Here is a 26,393-nt window from a genome sequence, read left to right as displayed (position 1 = left end):
TAAATAATTTTGTGTCCTGCTGAAAATCCACCTCTTCATGAGAATCCTGCAACGACTTTGTTATATGACCCTGGCTATCGAATCCACCTAACTACACTTCAGGACTGAAAACACCTTCTTCAACAGACCCACAACGCATGCCTTTTCCCCAAGACAAGCCAAATCACATGACTTATGAACCATTCCTTCATTCATAATTTTAAAAGTGTATTATCCTCTTTATCGGCTTTCTTTCTTGAGTGTGTGTTTGTGCGAGGGGTAAGTGAGTGATGTAGCATTAGACTTTCAGGGTGAACGTGTGAATAAAAGTAATCCTCTTTATTTCAACCCACAAAATGCATGCTGCTGGTGATTCATATTGGCCATACACTCAGGGGTTAAGAAATACACCCATCTTCCTTTTCAAAAAAAGAACACACTGATTCTGGACAGTAAAGGGAAGGGAACTAGGGTTTCAGTTCTATCTCATTTCTGTCCGTAATACCACTGAGGGGTAACTGTATGATTTAAATGAAACTGTTTTGTTTAAAATTCTCAATAAAGGTGGATTCCGAACTTAAGAAAGAGGTAAAATCACCTACAATTCTGGACAGCCAGGAAGAAAACTGAAAATTGACACACTGGCTAAATCCCATAAGAGTATGGGAGAATTAGTGACTAACTAGATATATCACTAAAAATATTAAGGTGTTAGAGATTGGGTTAAGGAGATAACTGAAGGTGAGAATCCGGTGGAAAAGGCTGGTGAATGTAAGGAGGGTTCTCTTGCCAAGCCACGATTAATGAAAGCCTTATGACTTCTGGCATATAAGACTCAAGACCAGAGACAAGAGGAGGAAATCAGACAATTGGAGTTAGAGAAGGTGGAACTACAGAGGAAAGCACGTGACAGAGAAGTGATAGTGAATAAATTAAAGAGTGATCTCACAGAGGAAAGTGAGAAGTCAGAATGTGAAAAGAATAAATGGGTGTGTGTGGAATCATCGTATCAATGTCAGTTGACAGAATGTAAGCAGAAATGTAATGAATGGAAGAATAAGTTTAATGTGGAGAGGACAAAGGGAGCAGAAAAGGAAGTGGAAAATGTAAAAGCTGCCTTCAGGGTGTTGTGAAATGAGTCACATAGTAAAGTAAGCCATCAGCAGTGTGAGGCCCAAATTTGGGAATTAAGACACCAATTGAGGATAGGACAGGGTCTCTATTTAATGAGTCCAGGTGATGGGGAGCCCGATGATAAACCCCGGCATGGTGGCTGCAAGCCCCTGCCACATGCCCCAACTCTCCGGATCAAAAGGGGCCAGGACTGATGACTCCAATGTGATAACAAAAGTTTACTGTAGATGCACAAGGGATCCGAACGTTACATAGTGCTCATGAGGTTCTATATACCAATGTACAATTGATAGAATTAGTAAGAGACATGACTAAGTTGGGGATGGGAGATGATCCCACCATCGTTTGTGACCATAGAACAGGTAGTTGGCCTCAATGAATGCAGTGATGTGGAACATATTAAACATAGAAGCATAGAAAATAGAAGCAGGAGTAGGCCATTCGGCCCTTCGAGCCTGCTCTACCATTCATTATGATCATGGCTGATCATCCAACTCAGTAACCTATTCCTGCTGCTGGCTTTGAAGCCAGAGGTTTATAATGGTCCACCCAGAGCAGCGAGAAAGGGTGAGAGTACCCTGGCAGGTACAAAAGATCAAATCCTTGAGGTTGTGGAAACAGGACCGGGGATCCTTGAGAGCAGGTTACAAGCAGAAGCTGGGTGAGTCTCCAGAGGCGTTTGCTGATCGCCTCTGGCCATTTTATGCCAGAACCAACAGTGGAGCTTTGATCAGAAACACCTTGGATGGGGAACCCCCATTAGTATTGGTTAAGGGTTCTGTGTGAGAAGCCTCCCATTTATTAAAGCCCAAGCTAGTGCATGGTTTGACCTGCAAGGTGATCAGACAGAGGTGATAATTTTGAGGAAAATGACCCTCACCTTCAATGCTCACAAGGCAGAGGAAAAGGGCACGAGTAGTTCAGAAAAGGAAACAGGAGATGGGGGTCAGGAAAAACAAATGGCAAATTGCATGAGGCCAGAGAACCCTTGATTAGGACAAATACTCAGGGTGGGCACAGCCCCTAAATTGGGGCCAGATCCCACATGGTCACTCTGTTCGAGTAGAACTCCCTTTATTTTAGGGATTTACAGGGCATGAACAGGCTGAGATGATATCAAAACCCCTAAATTTTTGGGTAGGACCCTTAGAAACTAAATGAAAATGCATACTTCTCAGCTGGGGTCAGCCCGGTGTGGGCGTATTGGGATCAGATTGGATGTCAGCCCATAGTGTGATATCAGAGATGGAAAATAACTGCCTGTGAGATGCCTTGGAGAAGACAAGTATGGGGGATGTCTGAATAGTTTCAGCTAAATAGGAGGGAACTGTGTGTTCCATCCGAGCAACAGGTCTGTATGATCTGACCACGCTGTGGGAAAAGGTTTCACCAGAATTTCAGGCAATACTGTGGCAGAACAAGGGAGCGTTCGCCACCCATAAGCGTGATTGTGGGAGAATGACCACAACAGAGGTGGAGGTCGAGAGTGAGCCTATGACCTGACCTCAGAAACAGTATACCTAGCCCGAGAAACTGAGAAGGATCTCAAAAAGGCAGTGACATCCTGAGTAGAACAGGGGGTCTTGCGCCCATACCAACACATGTAAGTTCCCCTTTAAGGCCAGTAAAGGAACCAGATGGATCCCAGAGAATGACCATTGATTACTGGGTTTTAAATTGGAACATACCAGCCTGTACACCTACAGTGACAGCAGTGGCCGATCTGATTGCTGAAACCCTCAGTAGCACCCAGGTTTTCACTGTATTAGACATCTCTAATGGATTTTGGTCTATACCAGTCTGAAGGGAAGACCAGTACAAATTTGTGTTCACCTTCAAAGAACAGCAATATACATGGACCTGCCTACCGCCAGGTTTCCACAGCAGTCCCTCAATCTTCCACCAGTGTTTGGCCAAATGCCTAAGGGAGTTTAGTCAGCCTGACTGTCTCATTGTACGTTGATGACTGGCTTCTATTCGCTGCTTCTAAGTATGGGGAGGCGAGTGGGAGCGGTGGGGTGGGGAGACATGAATTCCTCCTCTGTGAATTGTTACATCTTTTGAAGGCAGCTGGCTTAAAAGTGAATCCGAGAAAGGCTCAGGTAGGACAGAGGGAAGTACGCTTTTTGGGCTTAGTAATCACGTCGGGAGAGTGTGCCATCAATGGGGCAAAACAGAAGGCGGTTCAGGAATTACCGCATCCTAACTCTTTAACATCATTGCGTTCATTTTTGGGCCTGACCGCCTACTGTAGGGAATTTATAGAGGATTATGATGCCATAGCGGCTCCTCTGTTGTGTTTATTAAAAAAGGGAATAGTTTGGTACTGGGATGAAGAGTGTGAGGGGCCATTTGTGAAGTTAAAAGAAGACCGACAAACAGCACCTGCTTTGGGAGCTGTAGACCCAGAAAATGAATTTGACTTGGAAACGGCTGCCTACCTGAGTGTTGTGTTACTACAAGACAAGCACAGTAGATTAAGACTGGTTGCGTACACATCTAGGGTGCTCACCGATGTGCAAAAGGGGTACCCAGCATGTGAGCGACATCTCTTCGCGGCCATTTGGGCGGTAAAACATTTCCAGGTGTTCACTGGGACTCAGTGGTTAACTCTGTTAACTCATCACCCCCCCATTAGACTATTTGTGGATGGATGGCTGAAGGATGGCACAGTGTCAAGCCAAAGGACTTCTATTTGGACCCTCCTTCTGGGGAAGGAGCTTATTCAAGTACAAAAGCTGGAGGAGCCCTGGTTGGCTGCTAGTATGGCTTAACAGAGGGAGCCACATGAATGCTCAGTTGGAGAAGCATGGGAGATGGATATGAGGTTTGTTATGGCCAGGTGAGGAGGGGGGCTCAGGCTCCCCTCTTGCCCTTCCTCTTGTTTGACTGCAACAGGGTTTATTCCTTTTAAATAGTGGTTGTGCTGACCACCTCTGTGAGTGTTTTACCTTTTACCTTACTGTGATTGTGAAAGAACCTATCAGACATGTTTTCTTGAGTTTAAACAAGAAAGAAGTAAGTTTATTATACTCAAAACTCTAACTCCAAATTAAAAATACTAAAAATTAAGCTACACATTCACCCGAGAATCACACACACACAAATGGATTACAGAGGGAAAATTAGGTTTGATGGTTGGATTGAAGTCCAGAATAAATGGAACTTAAGTACATAGTCTGTGAAATGGGTGATCTGGTCATCCTCTGCATGAAGCTGTATTCTTGAAGTCCTCGCTGGTCAAAATGCACTTTGAGGTTGTCTTGCTTTGCTCAGGGTTTTCTTGAAGACAGAATTGTAGTTGGTTCTCTTCCCCTGGTCTCTGGCAATAGCAGTCTGTAAGATTGGAGGGTCCATAGTTGCAGACAATTTTCAAACTTGATGTTTCTGGGGAGAGAGAAAGAGACAGAATGGGAAGCCCACAGCTTTCTCTGTGGCTGTAGTCTCAGTTTCTGCTTGTCTCTTTGTTCAAAGGAAACAATACCAGCTTCCCCCCAAGTTGGACAGATGGTCACATGGCTGCTTCAGGTTTTCTGGAACCTACTAATCAAATTCAGGGTTAGGAATTGGCTTCACATGCCCCAGGATGCCAATTTACACTTGGATGGGGTTTGCTCTTCCAAAGTCAATATGTTAGGATTGCCTTGACTGCTATGCTAATTAAGCTATTTTCGGTAATTCAGTCACTTAGAGCAAGCCATTGCTCTGGATCCATGCTGCTCAAACCTCTGGCTCTGGGTGGATCTTTTGAATATGAAAAGGTGTTTCAGATGCAAATTGCAGTGGCCATCTTGGCTGCTAGTTTTTTAAAAAGTTACTGTCGGATTTTTCCCATTAAAAGTCTAATGTAAGTTTCCAACCAATGAAATTATTATTTCTCATTTGGCATATGGGGTTCTCTTGACAGGCTGAAGAATGGAATCCACCCAGGGGAAGGGATATTTATGTAAATTGCTCTAGCTCGGTAGTTGATGTGAAAAGACAATACATCGGGGAGGGGGAAGGTGACCTGGAAGGTACCCTGGAAGACAGTGAAGGCACTAAAATAAAATAAAATGAAATAAAACAAACTATAATAAAAGACCGTGAAGGCACGACTAGGTAGCAGCGATCATAATATTATTGAATTTTACATTCAGTTTGAGGGAGAGAAAAGTGTGTCTATGACTAGTATTTTAAACTTAAATAAGGGCAATTATGAGGGCATGAAAGCAGAGCTAGCTAAAGTGAACTGGCAAATTAGGTTAAGGGATAGGTCAATAGACATGCAGTGGCAGACATTTCAGGGGTTATTTCAGAATACACAGAATAGAGACATTCAAATGAGAAAGAAAAATTCCAAGGGGTGGACCCACCATCCATGATTAACTAAAAAAGTTAAAGGTAGTATCAAAGGTAAAGAAAAAGCATATAATTGTGCAAAGATGGGTGACAGGTCAGAAGATTGGGCAGAATATAAAGAACAGCAAAGAATGACTAAAAGATTGATCAGGAGGGAAAAATTAGAGTATGAGAGAAAGCTAGCTAGAAATATAAAGACAGATAGTAAGAGTTTCTATAGATATTTAAAAAAGAAAAGTTAACAAAGTGAACGCTGGTCCCATAGAAAGTGAGTCTGGGGAGTTTCTAAGGGAAAATAAGGAGATGGCAGATGAATTGAACAGGTATTTTGCATGGGTCTTCACTATAGAGTATACAAGTAACATCTCAGAAATAGCTGTAAATCAGGAAATGGAAGGGAGGGAGGAACTCAAGAAATTTACAATCACCAGGGAAGTGGTACTGAGCAAATTGTTGGAGCTGAGGACTGACAAGTCCCCGGGTCCTGATGAACTTCATCCTAGGGTCCTAAAAGAAGTGGCTAGTGAGATAGTTGATGCATTGGTTTAATTTTCCAAATTCAGGGAAGGTTCCATTAGATTGGAAAATAGCAAATGTAACTCCTTTATTCAAAAAGGGAGGGAGACAGAAAGCAGGAAACCTGAGGCCAGTTAGCTTAACATCAGTCATAGGAAAATGTTAGAAGCTATTATTAAAGATGTTGGCACCAGCTAGACCTCATTGTCACAAGGCGAGCCGCCTTAAACAGTGTTCAAATCACACGCAGCTTCCACAGTGCGGACTGCGACACCGACCACTCCCTGGTGTGCAGCAAGGTTAGACTCAGACCAAAGAAGTTGCATCATTCCAAGCAGAAGGGCCACCCGCGCATCAACACGAGCAGAATTTCTCACCCACAGCTGTTACAAAAATTTCTAAATTCACTTGTAACAGCCCTTCAAAACACTCCCACAGGGGATGCTGAGACCAAGTGGGCCCACATCAGAGACGCCATCTATGAGTCAGCTTTGACCACCTATGGCAAAAGTGCGAAGAGAAATGCAGACTGGTTTCAATCTCATAATGAAGAGCTGGAACCTGTCATAGCCGCTAAGCGCATTGCACTTTTGAACTACAAGAAAGCCCCCAGCGATTTAACATCCGCAGCACTTAAAGCAGCCAGAAGTACTGCACAAAGAACAGCTAGGCGTTGCGCAAACGACTACTGGCAACACCTATGCAGTCATATTCAGCTGGCCTCAGACACCGGAAACATCAGAGGAATGTATGATGGCATGAAGAGAGCTCTTGGGCCAACCATCAAGAAGATCACCCCCCTCAAATCTAAATCGGGGGACATAATCACTGACCAACGCAAACAGATGGACCGCTGGGTTGAGCACTACCTATAACTGTACTCCAGGGAGAATGCTGTCACTGAGACTGCCCTCAATGCAGCCCAGCCTCTACCAGTCATGGATGAGCTGGACATACAGCCAACCAAATCGGAACTCAGTGATGCCATCGATTCCCTAGCCAGCGGAAAAGCCCCTGGGAAGGACAGCATTACCCCTGAAATAATCAAGAGTGCCAAGCCTGCTATACTCTCAGCACTACATGAACTGCTATGCCTGTGCTGGGACGAGGGAGCAGTACCCCAGGACATGCGCGATGCCAACATCATCACCCTCTATAAAAACAAAGGTGACCGCGGTGACTGCAACAACTACCGTGGAATCTCCCTGCTCAGCATAGTGGGGAAAGTCTTTGCTCGAGTCGCTCTGAACAGGCTCCAGAAGCTGGCCGAGCGCGTCTACCCTGAGGCACAGTGTGGCTTTCGTGCAGAGAGATCGACTATTGACATGCTGTTCTCCCTTCGTCAGATACAGGAGAAATGCCGTGAACAACAGATGCCCCTCTACATTGCTTTCATTGATCTCACCAAAGCCTTTGACCTCGTCAGCAGACGTGGTCTCTTCAGACTACTAGAAAAGATCGGATGTCCACCAAAGCTACTAAGTATCATCACCTCATTCCATGACAATATGAAAGGCACAATTCAACATGGTGGCTCCTCATCAGAGCCCTTTCCTATCCTGAGTGGTGTGAAACAGGGCTGTGTTCTCGCACCCACACTTTTTGGGATTTTCTTCGCCCTGCTGCTTTCACATGCGTTCAAATCCTCTGAAGAAGGAATTTTCCTCCACACAAGATCAGGGGGCAGGTTGTTCAACCTTGCCCGTCTAAGAGCGAAGTCCAAAGTACGGAAAGTCCTCATCAGAGAACTCCTCTTTGCTGACGATGCTGCTTTAACATCTCACACTGAAGAATGCCTGCAGAGTCTCATCGACAGGTTTGCGTCTGCCTGCAATGAATTTGGCCTAACCATCAGCCTCAAGAAAACGAACATCATGGGGCAGGATGTCAGAAATGCTCCATCCATCAATATTGGCGACCACGCTCTGGAAGTGGTTCAAGAGTTCACCTACCTAGGCTCAACTATCACCAGTAACCTGTCTCTAGATGCAGAAATCAACAAGCGCATGGGTAAGGCTTCCACTGCTATGTTCAGACTGGCCAAGAGAGTGTGGGAAAATGGCGCACTGACACGGAACACAAAAGTCCGAGTGTATCAGGCCTGTGTCCTCAGTACCTTGCTCTACGGCAGCGAGGCCTGGACAACGTATGCCAGCCAAGAGCGACGTCTCAATTCATTCCATCTTCGCTGCCTTCGGAGAATACTTGGCATCAGGTGGCAGGACTATATCTCCAACACAGAAGTCCTTGAAGCGGCCAACATCCCCAGCTTATACACACTACTGAGTCAGCGGCGCTTGAGATGGCTTGGCCATGTGAGCCGCATGGAAGATGGCAGGATCCCCAAAGACACATTGTACAGCGAGCTCGCCACTGGTATCAGACCCACCGGCCGTCCATGTCTCCGTTATAAAGACGTCTGCAAACGCGACATGAAATCGTGTGACATTGATCACAAGTCGTGGGAGTCAGTTGCCAGCATTCGCCAGAGCTGGCGGGCAGCCATAAAGACAGGGCTAAATTGTGGCGAGTCGAAGAGACTTAGTAGTTGGCAGGAAAAAAGACAGAGGCGCAAGGGGAGAGCCAACTGTGCAACAGCCCCAACAAACAAATTTCTCTGCAGCACCTGTGGAAGAGCCTGTCACTCCAGAATTGGCCTTTATAGCCACTCCAGGCGCTGCTTCACAAACCACTGACCACCTCCAGGCGCGTATCCATTGTCTCTCGAGATAAGGAGGCCCAAAAGAAAAAGAAAGAAAGATAGCAGGGCACTCAAAAGAATTGAAGGTAATCAAGCAGAGTCAACATGGTTTTGTGAAAGGGAAATCACAATTAATTTAATTAACTAATTTATTGGAATTCTTTGAAGAAGTAACAGATGTTGTGGATAAAGGGGAACCACTGGATGTACTGTACTTAGATTTCCAGAAGGCATTTGATAAGGTGTCACAACAAAGGTTATTGCAGAAAATAAAAGCTCACTGTGTTGGGAGGGGGGGGGCGGGTGGTGGGGTGGGGGGTGGTGGTCACATCTTGGTATGGATAGAAGGTTAGCTAGCTAACAGGAAACAGAGAGTAGGCATAAATGGGTCATTTTCTGGTTGACAAGATGTAACAAGTGGTGTGCCACAGGGATCAGTGCTGGGGTCTCAACTTTTTACAATTTATATAAATAACGTGGATGAAGGGACTGAAGGTATGGTTGCTAAATTTGCTGATGACACAAAGATAGGTAGGAAAGTAAGTTGTAAAGTGGACATAAGGGGGCTACAAAGCGATATAGATAGGTCAAGTGAGCGTGCAAAGGAGAATAATGTGAGAAAATGTGAAATTGTCCATTTTGGCAGGAAGAATGAAAAAGAAGCATATTACCCAAATGGTGAGAGATTGCAGAGCTCTGAGTTGCAGTGGGATCTGAGTGTCCTAGTGCATGAATCACAAAAGGTTTGTGTGCAAGTTCAGAAAGTAATTAGGAAAACTAACACAATGTTATTGTTTATTGCGATGGGAATTGAATACAAAAGTAGGGAGGCTATGCTTCAGTTATACAGGGCATTGGTGAGAGCACATCTAGAGTACTGTGTACAGTATTGATCTCCTTATTTAAGGAAGGATGTAAATGTGTTGGAAGTAGTTCAGAGAAGGTTTACTAGACTAATACCAGGAATGGGCAGATTGTCTTATGAGGAAAGGTTGGACAGGCTAGGCTTGTATCCGCTGGAGTTTAGAAGAGTAAGAGGCGACTTGATTCAAACATATAAAATCCTGAGGGGTCTTGACAGGGTGGATATGGAATGGATGTTTCCCCTTGTGGCAAAATCTAGAACTAGGGGTCACTATTTAAAAATAAGGGGTCTCCCATTCAAGACAGAGATGAGGAGAAATTTTTCTCGCAGAGGGTCGTGTGTCTTTGGAACTCTCTTCCTCGAAAGGCAGTGGAAGCAGAGTCTTTAAATATTTTTAAGGTAAAAGTAGATAGATTCTTGATAGCAAGGGGGTGAAAGGTTATTAGATTAGAGATACAGCACTGAAACAGGCCCTTCGGCCCACCGAGTCTGTGCCGACCATCATCCCCCCCATTTATACTAATCCTACACTAATCCCATATTCCTACCAAACATCCCCACCTGTCCCTATACTTCCCTACCACCTACCTATACTAGTGACAATTTATAATGGTCAATTTACCTACCAACCTGCAAGTCTTTTGGCTTGTGGGAGGAAACCGGAGCACCCGGAGAAAACCCACGCAGACACAGGGAGAACTTGCAAACTCCACACAGGCAGTACCCGGAATCGAACCCGGGTCCCTGGAGCTGTGAGGCTACAGTGCTAACCACTGCGCCACTGTGCGTTATCGGGGGTAGGTGGGAATGTGGAGTTGAGATTACAATCGGATTGACCATGACCTTATTGAATGGCGGAGTGGGCCACCTAGGGAGTGTATGGTCTGTGCCCCAGGCAAGGGGAGACCCAAGTGAGCAGCCTTTTTGACAGAGCCTGATATTAGGTCCAGTTATGATGAAGGAAATAAAACATGTGGGTATTAGTTTTGCTGGAGGAATTTATGGAAATGAAATGAGGGTATTTACCAATGTGAGGATGATTTAGATGGGCCTAAAGGCAAGGTGCAAGTTGAAGCTCAGGAGAAAAGACCACGAGTATCTCAGAATCACACAGTCACCTCTCAGATATACCCCAATTTTCCAACACATAGACTGGACCAAGGAATGGGTTAGTTTTAATCACAATTGGGAAGGTTTTGTACCACGTCATGCACTATGAAATAGTCCCAGTCATTCTGAACTTGACTGATGTGGACTGCTCGATTGGTGCCCTGTAAAAACTAGAGTTGTGTGTGGAAATGATGCAGACCTTAGTGAAACAACAGGGATTGAAAAATCAGAAGGACTCTTAAGTTGTGGTAGGTCAATTGGAATTGGATGGGAAATCAATCAACTGAATCAATTAAGGGGGTGGGACAAAAGAAGCAAAGTTCAATTACTGACAGATTGTCAATTTTTAATACTGGCACGTTGGCGATCAGTCACCTCAATCTGCTTGCACTGTCCATCGAGATATAGCAGATCCAGCAAAAAATGAAAGAGATTCTGTACAGGACAAACGAAGGGGAGTTGAAATTGGCTGAAGAGGGCAGGGCCATGACAATACATCGGCCAGATATTGTTAGGGCAATAGAACGCCACGGAAGTATCGTTAATAAGTTAATTAAGGAAGATCGTAATGCGTTGGATGAAGCAGCCCAAAATTATGTATGTGTAATGCATGGGTCATGGTTAATTGAACAAGCCAAGGGTGAAGTGGAAAAGATTGCGAAGGGAAAGGCCACCTCATGGTTAATGGATGAACATTTGGAAGCCTTAGTCTGACCACTTGTCAGTTTAAAGGGCTGATTGAAGTTCACCCCGTTGGATCTAATTTTACTCTCGGTCTATGATCACTCCTAAGCAATCTGCAGTCATCTCAGATTGACCACTGAGGGGTAATTGCATGATTTAAACTGTTATGTTTAAAATTCCCAGTAAAAGTGTTGGATTTAGCCTGAGTTTATGTCAATCATGATTTTCGGTCTCCAAACTTAAGAAAGAGATAAAATCACCTACAATGGGTTAGTGTTGACAGGAACGGGATAGCCCGGACAGCAGGAACAGGTTAGTTTGGGCAAGAGTGAGTTAGTTCGGACAGGAACAGGTTAGTTTGTGTAAGAGTGAGTTAGTTCGGACAGGAACAGGTTAGTTTGGGCAGGATTGTTGGTTTGGACAGCAGCAATAGGTTAGTTTGGATAGCAAAAATGTGTTAGTTTGGACAGGAATGGGTTAGGTTGGACAGCAAATAGAGGTTAGTTTGGACAGAAGGAGTGAGTTAATTTGCACAGCAGGAATGGGTTAGACAGGACAGCAGGAACTGGTTATTTGCACAAGGAAACAGGTTACTTGGACAACGGGAACAGGTTAGTTTGAACAGTAGGAATAGGCTAGTTTGGACAGGAACAAGTTAGATTGGATAGTAGTAATGAGTTTGTTTGGACAGGAACGGGTTACTTTGCACAGGAACGAGTGACATTGCACAGCAGGAACAGGTTAGTTTACACAGGAATGGGTTAGTTTGCACAGGAATGAGTTACATTGCACAGTGGGAACAGGTTAGATTGGACAGCGGGAACAGGTTAGATTGGACAGCGGGAACAGGTTAGCTTGGACAGCAGGAGTGGGTTAGTTTGGACAGGAGTTGGTTAGATTGGACAGGAAACGAGTTACGTTGCACAGCGGGAACAGGTTAGCTTGGACAGCGGGAGTGGGTTAGTTTGGACAAGAAACGAGTTACGTTGCACAGTGGGAACAGGTTACTTTGGACAGGAGGTAATTAGATTGACAGCAGGAACAGATTAGTTTGGACAGGAGCGAGTTAGATTGGACAGGAACAAGTTAGATTGACAGCAGGAACAGGTTAGTTTGGACAGGAGCGAGTTAGATTGGACAGGAACAGGTTAGTTTGGACAGGAATGAGTTAGAATGACAGCAGGAACAGGTTAGTTTGGACAGGAGCGAGTTAGATTGGACAGGAACAAGTTAGATTGACAGCAGGAACAGGTTAGTTTGGACAGGAGCGAGTTAGATTGGACAGGAACAGGTTAGTTTGGACAGGAATGAGTTAGAATGACAGCAGGAACAGGTTAGTTTGGACAGGAGCGAGTTAGATTGGACAGGAACAAGTTAGATTGGACAGGAACAAGTTAGATTGACAGCAGGAACAGGTTAGTTTGGACAGGAGCGAGTTAGATTGGACAGGAACATGTTAGATTGACAGCAGGAACAGGTTAGTTTGGACAGGAGCGAGTTAGATTGGACAGGAACAGGTTAGTTTGGACAGGAATGAGTTAGAATGACAGCAGGAACAGGTTAGTTTGGACAGGAGCGAGTTAGATTGGACAGGAACAAGTTAGATTGGACAGGAACAAGTTAGATTGACAGCAGGAACAGGTTAGTTTGGACAGGAGCGAGTTAGATTGGACAGGAACATGTTAGATTGACAGCAGGAACAGGTTAGTTTGGACAGGAGCGAGTTAGATTGGACAGGAACAGGTTAGTTTGGACAGGAATGAGTTAGAATGACAGCAGGAACAGGTTAGTTTGGCCAAGAACGGGTTAATTTGTGAGGCAGGAATGGGTTATATTGAGCAGCCGGAATAAATTAACTCGTGCAGCAAGCACAGGCCAGCATCACTGACGTGTCTGCCCGTTCCCACAATGCTCCAGCTGCCACGTATGAGCAGGTGTGGATCCGGGTCCTGATCTTGAGCTTCCTGTTGGAATAATAGATCCTGAGTACTGGTAGCAATGGGTGGTTCACAGAGTGTGGAAATACCTGGTGGAGGCAGCGAGGGATATCATGTTCTTCGTGTATGTAATTTTGTTAAAAGTGTCAGTCCATCTCTCGTCTTCCTTATAACTGGTGCCTGCTGCGCTGCTCGGAGTGGCGAGTTGTCGATATCAGTCCTTATGCAAGGCCGGGGATTGGGCCGCGGCCTATTCCTGCTTTTAGCCACTCCAGCGCTCAGCTAAAGGACGATTCACTCGTTAGGTGGATTTTGTGAGTTTTATTGTATCTAAAACAGTAGAGAACAATCTAAAACCACACGGCTTGCCTTAAAAAAAAATACAAAACCTTAATTTGTTTGAAGATTAACTTTTTTTTCTCTCTCTCTGCACAAGTGTTTTTATTTCTGGTCCTCACCCTTAGAGAAAATGGACTGTTTGAGGCTGTACGTTGTTTTTCTCTTGGAGTCTAGTTTCATGCCAACCTGTACGCTCACGCCTGATTCAAAGCGAAACCAAAGCAGAGTATGCTAAAGGTACACGATACTGTAGATCAGTTAGCATCTGTAAAGAGAAAAGACAGGTTGATGGTTGGAATTAATTGCCATTTGTCAAACTCTTGATCTGACACGATACTTTTTTTTTTAAAAAAGTGGACCAAAATGTATATTACTGTATTTCTAAGTTAAATTAATTTGCTTTGTTTATTTTTGTATTAATGTTGGGAAAAGTTGAAATATGGCTTTGTTTTTATGTCTTAATGTCATAGTGTACCTTCATTACAAATGGTTTGGTTGGCATCCTTCCATCTATGAAAAATGATGTACATGTAGCAAACAACCTGTTTAGGTGGGATGTCTTCTCTTGATGCACCTTTGCTGATGGCTGTGAAGGCCAATCCTTGAAGCAGATTTTGACACAGGTGCTGCATGTGAAGCTGCCAAATGGTGGTGCTTGTTGCCAAGCTGCTGTAGCAACTGGGTGTCATGGTAGTGCACACCAGTCCACAGGCTGTGTCACCATTTCCATCTTTCATCAGCTAGTGACTCCCAGGAGCGATAGTCAATATTTAGGGCCTTCATGTCACGCTTGCAAGCATCCTTGAAGTGGAGCTTTGGGCCCTGGCTTCCTCATTACAAATATGTTGCTCAAATATACAGAGTAACTGTGCAGGGTATTACTAGGGAAATCATTGGATTGTCTTGTAATTATAGTTTGTAGCTTGTTTACCTTGTCAGTTTTAGTGGTATCCATGCTCACTGCAATAGATTTAGACCAAACTGGTGTGTGTTCAGTTTAGAAATAGCATTTCTCTGTACTTTATTTCCTCCCCCCTTCCCTCAATTGACAAGCACCAGGCTTGCTTATATATTAATGATTTATCTTGAAAATCATTATTGTGCAGTGTTGAGAAAGAAATCAAATAGATACATAAAATTTGATCATAATTGTCTTTAGCATATTTTGTGTTCTGTTTTGTAGATTGTGAATTTTATCACATTGCTTAACATCCCTACTATCTACACTCCAGCTGTTGCCCTTTGTGTTAAATGCAAAGGAAACTTTCAAAAAAAAGCTTGGTATTTCTGTCTGGAATTGAACTTGGAGCCTGAAATTTACAAGCAATTTAAGGACCTTTTGAATTGTAGAAATTTACTAAAAGCTATAATTGCTTAGCTTATCAGCGTATTTGAGCTATAGCTTTAAAGAGACAGGTTGGGTTAACTGCTAACTATCTCAACCGTGCTGCAGACCCTATGCACCCATTAGCAATATTGCTAATGTTTTACATTAAAAGTGATCTCTTATTACCATTTACAAATAAAACTCTTTTCTCGTCAGTTTAGGTTTTGTTTTATTGAACAGTTTATACCATGAATAATGTGAATTGGGGAACTGATGTGGCGAAGCTACTCAGTAGAATAGTGTAAAGAAATTGTCATTTTGTATCTTTCAGGTTAATTCAATCTCTGAAATGTCCTGAATTAATTACCATCTCTACTAATCAGATTATTTTATTCTATATTTTATTGGGGCATTATAGGTTGGCATCCTTCCATCTATGAAAGATGATGGACACGCAACAAACAATCCATTTATTTGGGCTGTCTTCTCTTGGTGCACCTTTACTGATGGCTGTGAAGGCCAATCCTTGAGAGGCAGATTCTGCCACAAGTGCTGCACGTGAAGCTGCCAAGTTGTTTTTGATGTTGGAGCCTGTTGCCAAGTTGCTCTAGCAACTGGTCGTCATGGCAGTGCATGCCAGTCCGCAGGATGTGTCGCCATTTCCCTCTTTTGCCAGCTAGTGACTCCCAGTTGTGATAGTCAACATTTAGCGCCTTCATGTCACGCTTGCAAGCATCTTTGAAGCAGAGCTTTGGGTGCACAACTGGTTGTCTGGCCCTGGCTAACTCACCATACAGAAGGTTCTTGGGTATGCAACCGTCTTCATCCTGCGGACATGTCTGATCCAACGAAGCCGCCTCTGTTTGATTAGTGCCAACACACTTGGAAGCTCTGCACTTGAGAGGACTGCCACATTTGTGATTTTTGTCCTGCCAGGATATACCCATAATGCTCCGCAGACAGGGCAGATGGAAGGTATTGAGCTTCTTTCCTTGGTAGCTGTAAGTCATCCATGTTTCACAGCCATGCAGCAAGATGCTGAGAACACAGGCCTTAAACCATCAGCTTGGTCCTAAGGGTCAGCTTGGTGTTGTACCATGCGAGTTTTGCGAGTCGGCCAAAGGTGGTAGCTGCTTTCCCAATGCGTGTATCGAGCTCTGCATTAAGGGACAGATTGTCTGTCACCGTGGACCCAAGGTCACAGAATTTGCTAACCACTTCCAGTGGTGTGTGATCAGGGGTGGAAATGCAACACCTTGTCCCATGACTATGGTTTTCTTGATGTTTATAGTCGAGGAGAGCAAGTTATAGGCATGGGAGAGACAGTCCATGAGTATTTGTAGTTGAGTTTCTGTGTCTGTGACTAGTGTAGCATCATCAGCGTAGAGGAGTTCTCTGATCAGGATGTGATGTGTTTTTGTCTTTGCTTTCAGCCTTGATAGATTGTAGAGCTTGCTGGCTAACCTAGTGTGCAAGTAGACTCCTTCCATATCTGTAGGGAAGGCAAAGGTCAGGAGCATGGAGAAGATGCCAAACAAAATGGGGGCTAAGACACAACCCTGTTGCACTCCATTCTTCACTCCGAAACTGTTTGAAGTGTAGCCATCAAACTGTACAGTGCAGTGGATGTTGTCATGGAAGGAGTGGGTGAGGCTGAGGAGCTTTGGTGGACAGTCAATTTTTCCCAAAATCTTGTAGAGCCCTGCTCTTCTGACCGTGTCGAATACCTTAGTGAGGTCTACGAAAGTAAGGTAAAGGGGTGTACTGTGTTCCCTACACTTGCAGCTGGCGTATGGAAAAGATCATATCTACAGTAGATCTGCTGACGCAAACCGCGCTGTGCTTCAGCATACACTCGGTCTGCAAATAAATGGAGTCTTTTAAGTCTGACTTGGGAGTGCAGCTCACAGTGTTCAGCCCATTGGGACATCTATTTACTTCTGTCGGTGAGTACTTCATCTGCTGACTTCAGGGGAGCAGCTTTGGTGATGGCAGTGCCAAGCGCCCTCTTGATCCCTTCGTACATAGCTCGTAGATTTTCTTTGCATGCAGTTTGAATTTCTTGGCATTAGCTGATCCAGTGTTTGTTTCTGCAGTAGCTTCCTCTCCTTGCACGGCTGTCATGGCTACTTTTAGGTCATGCAGTGTCTTAGCTGTTGGGTTTATGTTGTACATCATGTAGGCTTTGTTTTTTTTTGCATCAATGACATCATCTCAGCTGAGTAGGTTTCAAACCAGCCCTTGTTGTGGGTTCTGCCTTTACCAAATGATGCTTCTGCTTCATGGATGATTGAGCTTAGTGACTTCCAAGCTTCATCGATGCCAGCATTGGTGCTTCCCATTATGGCTTTGGTGGGTAGTAAGCATGCTAGCGACCGTATGAAGTCCTGGTATTCGCATCATTGCTTTTGCAAGGGATGTTGATGCATGGCTAGCCGTCATGTTTGGAGTTGTGGAACTTTCTGGGTTGCACCTTCACTCAGCTGCTGATGAGAGTGATCAGTGTCATAGTCTGTGCGGATGTGAAGAACATTGCGCAGATTGCTCTGGGCATTATAGATGAATGAAATACCATCTGCTTTTGTTGTAGTGGGGAAACTTGATGCTGCAATCCATCATCTCAACATAACTTCATTGACCTGTTGCTAAGCCCAGTTTACAGTACATGTAGGAATTTAACATCCATGAACTTCAACAGCTCAGTAAATGTTTCTGTAATTTCAGTGGCAAAGACCAGTATTGCAGAGAGAAAGGCTGATTTGCTTGGTATCTGTTTGCAGCCAAGTTCCCTACACTTATTATGAACATTTGCTTGCATCTATACAGTGCCTTTTTTAATGCAGAAAAATGTTCAAAAGTGTTTCACAGAAGCCTAAGGAAAAATAGACACCAAGCCAAAGGAGAGTTTAAGATGCTTAGTGAAGGAGGTGGGCTTTATGGAGGACCTTGAAAGGAAGCAGTAGTGATTTTAGGGAGGGAGTTCTTGACTAGGTGCTGAAGGCTTGGCCACCAATTGTGGGGCAAAAGAGCCTGTAGTGACAGGAATGGGAAAATCAGTTGGGGGAGGTGGTAATAAGACTGGAGAAGGTTACAGAGATGGGAAGCAATGAGTCCATGAAGTGTTTGAACCACGAGGACAAGAACAGTATTCATTAATTATGAAAGAACAGAAAAAAAATACACAGTGCTATTAAAGTTATTACTAGTTTTGGAACTTGATTTCAAATTAGAAGTCATAACAGTAAGAACCCATTTAGAAAAGAGATATTTTGCAACGAAATATATTCTTGACATTAGGGTTGAGGAACAATATACAAGAAGAGTAAAGAGAGCTGCATCGGTCTGTGCTCAGTCTTTACTGGGAATGATTGCCAGAAGTGGAAAATGTTCAGTTTTAGGAGCGCTGACATCCCTCGCAATGAACTCAAAACATTTTTCTTTCAAAAAGATGAGAAAAGGCTCATGCAGTAATCCATCTTGAGGATTTATATGGTATGCTATATCTAAAGTCAGTGATTTGTCACGAGATGTGCTCAAAAATCCTGCAACAGTAGGACTGAGAATCAGGCTGGCTGTATGAACAACTGATGTATCTGTTGAAATCTACTCCTGTGCTAGTAGAGAGCTTGCATATTGACTCCGTGTTATCACAATTAGTATTAAGTGCTTTTTAGGGTGCCAGAAGTTTTAAGCTCGAGCTTCATTAATATCAGAACTGCACTGCAAAAATGGATACAAGTAAAATAATCTCATACTTGCATTTTTTATTTTAAGGCACATTTAACCAAACCTTTTGGCAGCATGTCAGCCCATTTTTTATTAATCTCTCCACTTGGCAAAATCATGCTTGTCATGGAGGTTGCCATGGATGTCATGCTATAAAAGATCACTAGCCTCATTTGTAAGCTGTCTCCCTCCCTTATTGGATTACTTCTACATCTGTGTTGGCATAGCAGCTATAAATGTTTTGGTGTCCCCCTGTTGATTGCACTGAAATAATTTAATGATTTTAGCTGATTCACCTACAACCCTGCAGCTTTTTTCTCAAGTGCTTGAACATGGGGAGGCGGTGTACTGGTAATGTCCCTGGACAAGCAATCCAGAGGCCCAGGCAAAAGCTCTGGGGGCATGTGTTAAAATTCCACCATGGTGCAATTAAAAGCTAGTCTAATGGTGACCATGAAACCATTGTCTATTGTTGTACTAATGTCCTTTAGGGAAGGAAATCTGCTGTCCTTACCTGGTCTGGCCTACATGTAACTCCAGACCCACAGCGATGTGGTTGACTCTTAAATGCCCTCTGAAATGGCCTAGCAAGCCAGTCAGTTCAAGGGCAATTGGGGATGGGCAATAATTGCTGGCCTAGCCAGTGACTCCCACATCCATGAACAAATTAAAAGTAGTTGTCTTGCAAGTTTTTGCCTGTCTGTTCTAAAGCTCCTTGTTCAAATTGTTCCAAGTTGGCATCTGACGACCTCTTAGCAGTGAAACAGCTGCTGCTAAAGTCAAGAATCTGGGATGCCTTCCATGATGCGTTACCCTGCCTTGTCGTCCTTCATCTCCTTATTGTCTTGACATGTTTGACTACCCAATCCTTCTCCTTCACCTCTCCTCCTTTTTCCAGTTTCATGGCACTGTCCTTGCATGTTTGCATTCTCACCTATATGAATGCAGCTGCTTCAGCAGTTACTTCTCTTTCCCCTTGACTGCATTCATTCTGTCATACAACTGTCAAATATCAGATATGGATGAGCTGTGGTTTTCTGTAACTCAAATTTGGGAAGACCAAAGCCATCATGAGATTGACCGATTTTCTAAATACAAATTACGTAAGGGGAAATGAGGATAGTTGGGGGGGAAAAAGGCATTGAAGTGGATGATCAGCCATGATCGTATTGAATTGCAGAGCAGGCCGATGGGCTGAATGGCCTACTCCTGCTCCTATGTCTGAAACTGTCTTAAATAAAGGCCTGCTACCTAACTGGGATCCGACGACATGGGTCGGGTCGGGCCGCTCTTCCGTGTCCAGCTTTCGGGCTCGGGTCGGGCCGGGCTGGGGACACACGGTAAGTGCTCTGCCAGTAGGTATTGAAAATAAAAAGCTTACCTGAGCTGGGAGTCTGGGACAAAACTGAGTCTGCGCAGTGAGCAAGTGATGTCACTTAAACGCCTGCTCAAGTCGGGAAAAAGAACCTGACCCCCTTCGATTTTTCCCCGAGCCCGACACGACCACCCCTTTACTTACTTTCCTGACACACGCTGCAGCTTCCTGCTGGTTTGGTGTGATGACGTCATAGTGACGTCACTCGCTCACTGCGCAGACTCCGTTTCGTCCTGGACTCCCAGCTCAAGTAAGATTTTTAAAAAAACTTTTTAAAAAATACTTTCCAACAGAGCACTTACCGTGTATGTAGGGCCCGACCCAAACCTGATGCATGTCGGGTCCAGTCGGGTTTGGGTCAGGTAGCAGGCCTCACTATGACGTCATCACGCATACGGTGGAGCTTCCCAGTCGGAAGGTAAGTAAAGGGATGCTCGGGTCAGGGTCTAGTTGGGGTCCGGCGCAGGGCGAAATTGGAGGGACTTGGGCCAGGTTGGGCTTGGGCCCACTGTGGATCTGTCGGGTTCTTTTTCCTGACCTGAACAGGCCTTTAGTCTCAAACTCTGTTCCTTGCTAATGTCTTCAAAACATCCCTGGAGACTCCCTCAGACTGAACCAGATAGAGGTCTACCCTGGCATTCTGTTTGATGCTGAACTGAGCTTTAAATTCCTCATCCTATCTAGCATTGCTACTACTGTATTTCCATTTCTGCAGCTAACCCTGCATTTGCCGTTACCTTAGCCCTTGTGCTGCTGAAACCTATATACACCTCCAGAACCAATTTACAATAATACTGTTCTTCCTGGTTACCCCACCATGCTCCATCTTCCATGTTTCAGAACTTGTACCAAATTCTGCCCTGTATTAAGTCCTGGTCACCATTCACCCTCGTCCTTGCTGAACTACATGAACTCTCTGCACTCTAATCCTCTCCTATACTCTTCCTCTGACTAGTCTTCTGTCTTGGTCATTTATTTTGCTCCACCATTGGTGATAGACTCATCAGCTGCTGGAACCCCATCCTTCTAAACCTTCATCTTTGAAAATGGGTTTTGAACAGTCTTGAGGTGTTGAAATTGAAACATAAAATGCTGGAAATGCATGGGTCATTTAGTATCAAGAAAATAAATCAATGGCATTGTGGGTATGTATACATCATCAGAACATAGAGGGTGGCTGGGAATATAACTTCCAACATTTAAAGAATTAGAAGTAATTACATTTTTAAGACAAATTTGATAAAATAAGCAACTTCAATTAGGTGAGTTGAAGTTAATCACATGTTTTAGACAACAAAAGCAGTTTGGATCTGTTGGTTAGCAGTGTGGCGACAAACACTTAGTGTTTCATGGTGAAAGCGCCTTGAAAAATTGACGTTTTAGGTGATGAATTAAATACAAATATTTTATCAGCAAATGCTTCTGCTTTTCTGACGGAACAGTATCTGAGATATTTGGGGTGCTAATTTGGAGTGTTAAGCTAAGTTTTGCTTTTAGAAGTTTTTGCACCCCAGCAATAGTTACATCTTGATAGGAAGATACTTGTGGCAGGAGAAGGAGAATCCTTTAAATGATTCTGTTAAGGGAAATGCATGGTACACTGTTAAAACATTAGGAGAAGGAATTATTTGTTTCCTGTCTGTATCTTAAGTAGAGTTAAGGGGTTAGGGGGCAAATCTATTGATCTCATCAATCTTAAGCTAGGGAGGAGAAAAAAACTGAGCAGTGATCCTCAATCCGGTCACTATGGTGTGGATGGGATCACGTAAAGAATGGTCATGTGGGCAAAGTCCCACCACTTGTGAAACCAAACTCCTGTAGGAGTCTCTGCCTTGAGAGAAATAGGCTCGGGAAAATAAATTAGATGAAATATTTGAGAAAATAAAATGCAGCTTGGAATTGATGTACATTTTATGTGGGGCAGTTTTCTATGCAGCAGTTAGTTATATATTGTGATACTACACTACATTTGAACAACTATATACTCCCCTCCATCACTTGTGTATTTATGTTTGTGTCAGCCTTGGGTATGGTGGGAGAATCATCACCTTAGTCAGAAGGCTGAGCTGGGGGTTTCTTTTCAGCAGGTTACAAAACCAACTCATTTTCAACACTCTACACACCCCAACTGAACTAAAACAATATCTCAGAAGAGAAACCACCTCCTGACCCTCAAATCTTGACACATCACTTTTCTGTAAACATCTCCCCCAAGTTACCAATGTTTCTGTTTATTTATCTTAAGGCATTTGATATCCAGCAAAGGTTTGTGTCCTTTCAGTGAACTTTCAACAAAAAAATAAGTCCAGGGTCTATGAAATCTTCAATCTACCAAAATGAATCCATTTCCACCCTTCAAATGAGTCCTCAAAAAAAAAGGAAGCACTTTCATAACAACTTGCATTTATATAGCGCCTTTCATAACTTCAAGGTATCCCAAAGCACTTCATAGATGATGACGTACTTGAAGTATAGTGACTGATGTAATGTTCCCAGATGGAAAAAGCTATTTTGTGTACAGGAATCCCACCAACAGCAGTTGGTGGGACCTTTTATGCAAAACTGAGAGGGCAGACAGGGCATTGATTAACGTCTTATTCAAAGGCAGTGCCTCTTGACAATGTAGCACTCCCTCAGTACTGCACTGAAGTGTCAACGTAGGTTATTTGCTCAAATTTCTGAAGTGGGGCTTGAGTTCAGATCTTCTCATTTCAGGGGTGAGTGCATCACTGAGTCAAATCAATGCCTAATGATACCAGGGGACTGTTCCTTTTTAAATCCAATCAGTATGTAAGAAATTTTAACAAAGCAAGCAAACTGATTGCAGTTTCGATTCAAGTGTTGGCTAGGTTTGCATCGTTAACTATACCAAATGGATTTTTGTTAGAACCCTAAACATTCTGAACTCTGCCAGACTGAATTGACTCATACCTACTGCAGACTCTAATCTGAAACCCAGATGAATTTTGGATTTCTTGACAGGAAAACAGTTGTGCTATTTGTGAATTGCACGTCTTTTTATATACCTATATATCAAAACAAGCCATTACTACCTCAGTAGTGGACTCCCCATCCCACCTTGTGGGAACCAACTGAAAAATATGGGATTAATTTGCAAAGAACATTTTATTTTTCTTCAGATCATGAGTTGGACTACGTGAATCATAGGAGTGCAAGCCAGGAAGAGGTGGTATTCACATTTTCCTCCATCTGTCAATAGAAATAAGGTAGTTTTACAAACCGAGGGATGCTTGTATCAAAGTTTAGATGAACATTGTGGCTGTGCATTTAAGCACTAAAAATCCCATTGGTGTGTAAAACCAGTATTGCTAACCTTGGCATTCTGTGTACTTCCAGAAGCACTCTTGCTCTCCGGTCGTCTTTTTTTTTTGCTCTCCTTTCCTGTTTGTTCTCCCTGTCGCCTTATACCAGCAAACATCTTTACTTTGAAGTGAGACTTCACTCCGGATTAACTCTCACTGATATCTTGATGTGGCAAAAGAATGCCCAATTACCAACATTCAGCCTTATTATGGACCCCTGTATATAAATAGGCAGACTGCAATCCTCCCGTCTCGCCTAGTAAGTAGTATAATCATGGTTCTTATTTTTTTTCATTTGTAAAAGCAACACCAATAATAGAGCATGGAGTTGCAGACATGGTGCCACCTTCAATTATCTTCCCAGGAGTTGGTGATCTGATGGAGGTTTCATATTGTCTTTTTCAGCTCCTCCTAGATTTGTCTGTTTCCGATCATGTCCGTCTCTCATTGTTTTCAAAATATTGACTATCTGTTCCTTCCACAAATGCCCACTGACCTAGTGTTTCTACCTTTTTTTAGTTTTTGCTTTAGATTTCCAGCGCCTATGGTATTTTGCCTTGTATGTGTCACAACTTGCATTGTGCAGGGGAAATATGGAGTGTGGGGACAGTGTGGTATAGCAAGCGGATTGTCAGCCCTCCCCCAGCCAAAGGCAAGAATATTTTGCACTAGCTTTTCCATCTAAAAGATTTGCTTTTTGATGACAAAGGCAATTAAAGAACAAATTTTGAATTGTTTGTCTTGATTTACTATATTTATGTTCATCTGGTTTCCAGTGTCCTCTGGAAGGTTGGAAGTTTTAGCGTGTGTTGGTATCTCTGGATTAAGAGGTGGACTTCCACTGGGGGCAATGGAGAAGCGATCACCATGTTGGCATCTGATGTTGAAGTCTTGGGGTTCATTTGCAGCGCGTACAGCCCTTTTGAGTGCATTTAGGAGGTGGTGGCATAGTGGTATTATCACTGGACTAGTAACCCAGAGACCCAGGATATTGATCTGGGGACATGGGTTGGAATCCCACCACAGCAGAAGGTGGAATTTGAATTTAATAAATAAATCTGGAGTTAAAAGCTAGTCTAATGGCCATGAAACCATTGTCGATTGTTGTAAAAACCCATCTGGTTCACTAATGTCCTTTTAGGGAAGGAAATCTGCTGTACTTACCTGGTCTGGCCTACATGTGACTCCAGACCCACAGCAGTGTAGTTAACTCTTGCATGCCCTCTGAAATGGCCGAGCAAGCCACTCCGTTGTACCTAACCGTTTATGAAGTCAATAAAAAGGAATGAAACCGGACGGACCACCTGGCATCGACTGAGGCACCGGAAACGACAACGGCAAACCCAGCCCTGTCGACCCTGCAAAGTCCTCCTTACTAAAATCTGGGGGCTTGTGCCAAAGTTGAGAGAGCTGTCCCACAGACTAGTCAAGCAACAGCCTGACATAGTCATACTCACGGAATCATACCTTACAGACAATGTCCCAGGCACTGCAATCACTGTCCCTGGGTATGTCCTGTCCCACCGGCAGGACAGACCCAGCAGAGGTGGCGGGACAGTGGTATACAGTAGGGAGGGAGTTGCCCTGGGAGTCCTCAACATCGACTCTGGACCCCATGAAGTCTCATGGCATCAGGTCAAACGTGGGCAAGGTAACCTCCTACTGATTACCACCTACCGCTCTCACTCAGCCGATGAGTCAGTACTCCTCCATGTTGAACAGCACTTGGAGGAAGCACTGAGGGTGGCAAGGGCACAAAATGTACTCTGGGTGGGGTCTTCAATGTCCATCACCAAGAGTGGCTCGGTAGCACCACTACTGACCGAGCTGGCCGGGTACGAAAGGACATAGCTTCTAGACTGGGTCTGCGGCAGGTGGTGCGGGAACCAACACGAGGGAAAAAACATACTTGACCTTGTCCTCACCGATCTGCCTGCCGCAGATGCATCTGCCCATGTCTGTATTGGTAGGAGTGACCACGGCACAGTCCTTGTGGAGACGGAGTCCCACCTTCACACTGAGGATACAGTCCATTGTGTTGTGTGGCACTATTGCTGTGCTAAATGGGATAGATTTCGAACAGATCTAGCAATGCAAAACTGGGCATCCATGAGGTGCTGTGGGCCATCAGCAGCAGAATTTTACTCAACCACAATCTGTAACCTTATGGCCTGGCATATCCCCCACTCTACCATTACCATCAAGCCAGGAGACCAACTCTGGTTCAATGTAGAGTGCAGGAGAGCAGGCCAGGAGCAGCACCAGGCATACCTCAAAATGAGGTGTCAACCTGGTGATTCTACAACCCAAGAATACTTGCATGCCAAACTGCATAAGCAGCATACAATAGACAGAGTTAAGTGATCCCATAACCAACGGATCCGATCGAAACTCTGCAGTCCTGCCACATCCAGCTGTGAATGGTGGTGGACAATTAAACAACTAACTGGAGGAGGGTGGCTCCACAAATATCCCCATCCTCAATGATGGGGGAACCCAGAACATCAGTGCGAAATATAAGGCAGAAGCATTTGTAACAATCTTCAGCCAGAAGTGCCAAGTTGATCCATCTCTGTCCCCTCCTGAAGTCCCCAGCATCACAAATGCCAGTCTTCAGCCAATTCGATTCACTCCGTGTGATATCAAGAAACGACTGAAGGCACTGGATACTGCAAAGGCTATGGGCCCTGACAATATTCAGGCAATAGTACTGAGACCTGTGCTCCAGAACTTGCCGCATCCCTAGCCAAGCTGTTCCAGTGTAGCTACAACACTGGCATCTACCTGGCAATGTGGAAGATTGCTCAAGTCCTGCCTTTTTGTGTACAGGACCGACAAGTCCAACCTGGCCAATTACCGCCCCATCAGTCTACTCTCAATCATCAGCAAAGTGATGGAAGCTGTCATCAACAGTGCCATCAAACAGCACTCGCTTAGTAATAACCTGCTTAGTGATACCCAGTTTGGGTTCCGACAGGGCCACTCAGCACCTGACCTCATTACAGCCTTGGTTCAAACATGGACAAAAGAGCTGAA

The 26,393-nt window shown here is 44.1% G+C and overlaps 1 protein-coding gene across 3 annotated transcripts in view; it reads left to right on the top strand.

Annotated features, from left to right (window-relative positions):
• Positions 1-13,261: 13,261 nt before the first annotated feature.
• gorasp2 (golgi reassembly stacking protein 2) overlaps positions 13,262-26,393 on the top strand; it is a 55,726-nt gene continuing 42,594 nt past the window's right edge. Inside the window, exons 1-2 of one of the 3 annotated variants that reach the window (XM_068035360.1) lie at positions 13,315-13,391; positions 13,704-13,843. In XM_068035360.1, coding sequence (XP_067891461.1) covers positions 13,835-13,843 — 9 coding nt within the window. In that variant the 5' untranslated portion in view covers positions 13,315-13,391; positions 13,704-13,834. Of the gene's footprint in view, positions 13,392-13,703; positions 13,844-26,393 lie in introns of all 3 variants that reach the window. The other 2 variants (XM_068035361.1, XM_068035358.1) reach the window with 2 other exon arrangements.

The sequence above is a fragment of the Heterodontus francisci genome, chromosome 7 (assembly GCF_036365525.1).
Source record: "Heterodontus francisci isolate sHetFra1 chromosome 7, sHetFra1.hap1, whole genome shotgun sequence".
Lineage (NCBI taxonomy): Eukaryota > Metazoa > Chordata > Chondrichthyes > Heterodontiformes > Heterodontidae > Heterodontus > Heterodontus francisci.
This window is presented reverse-complemented; position numbering and strand designations above follow the sequence as displayed.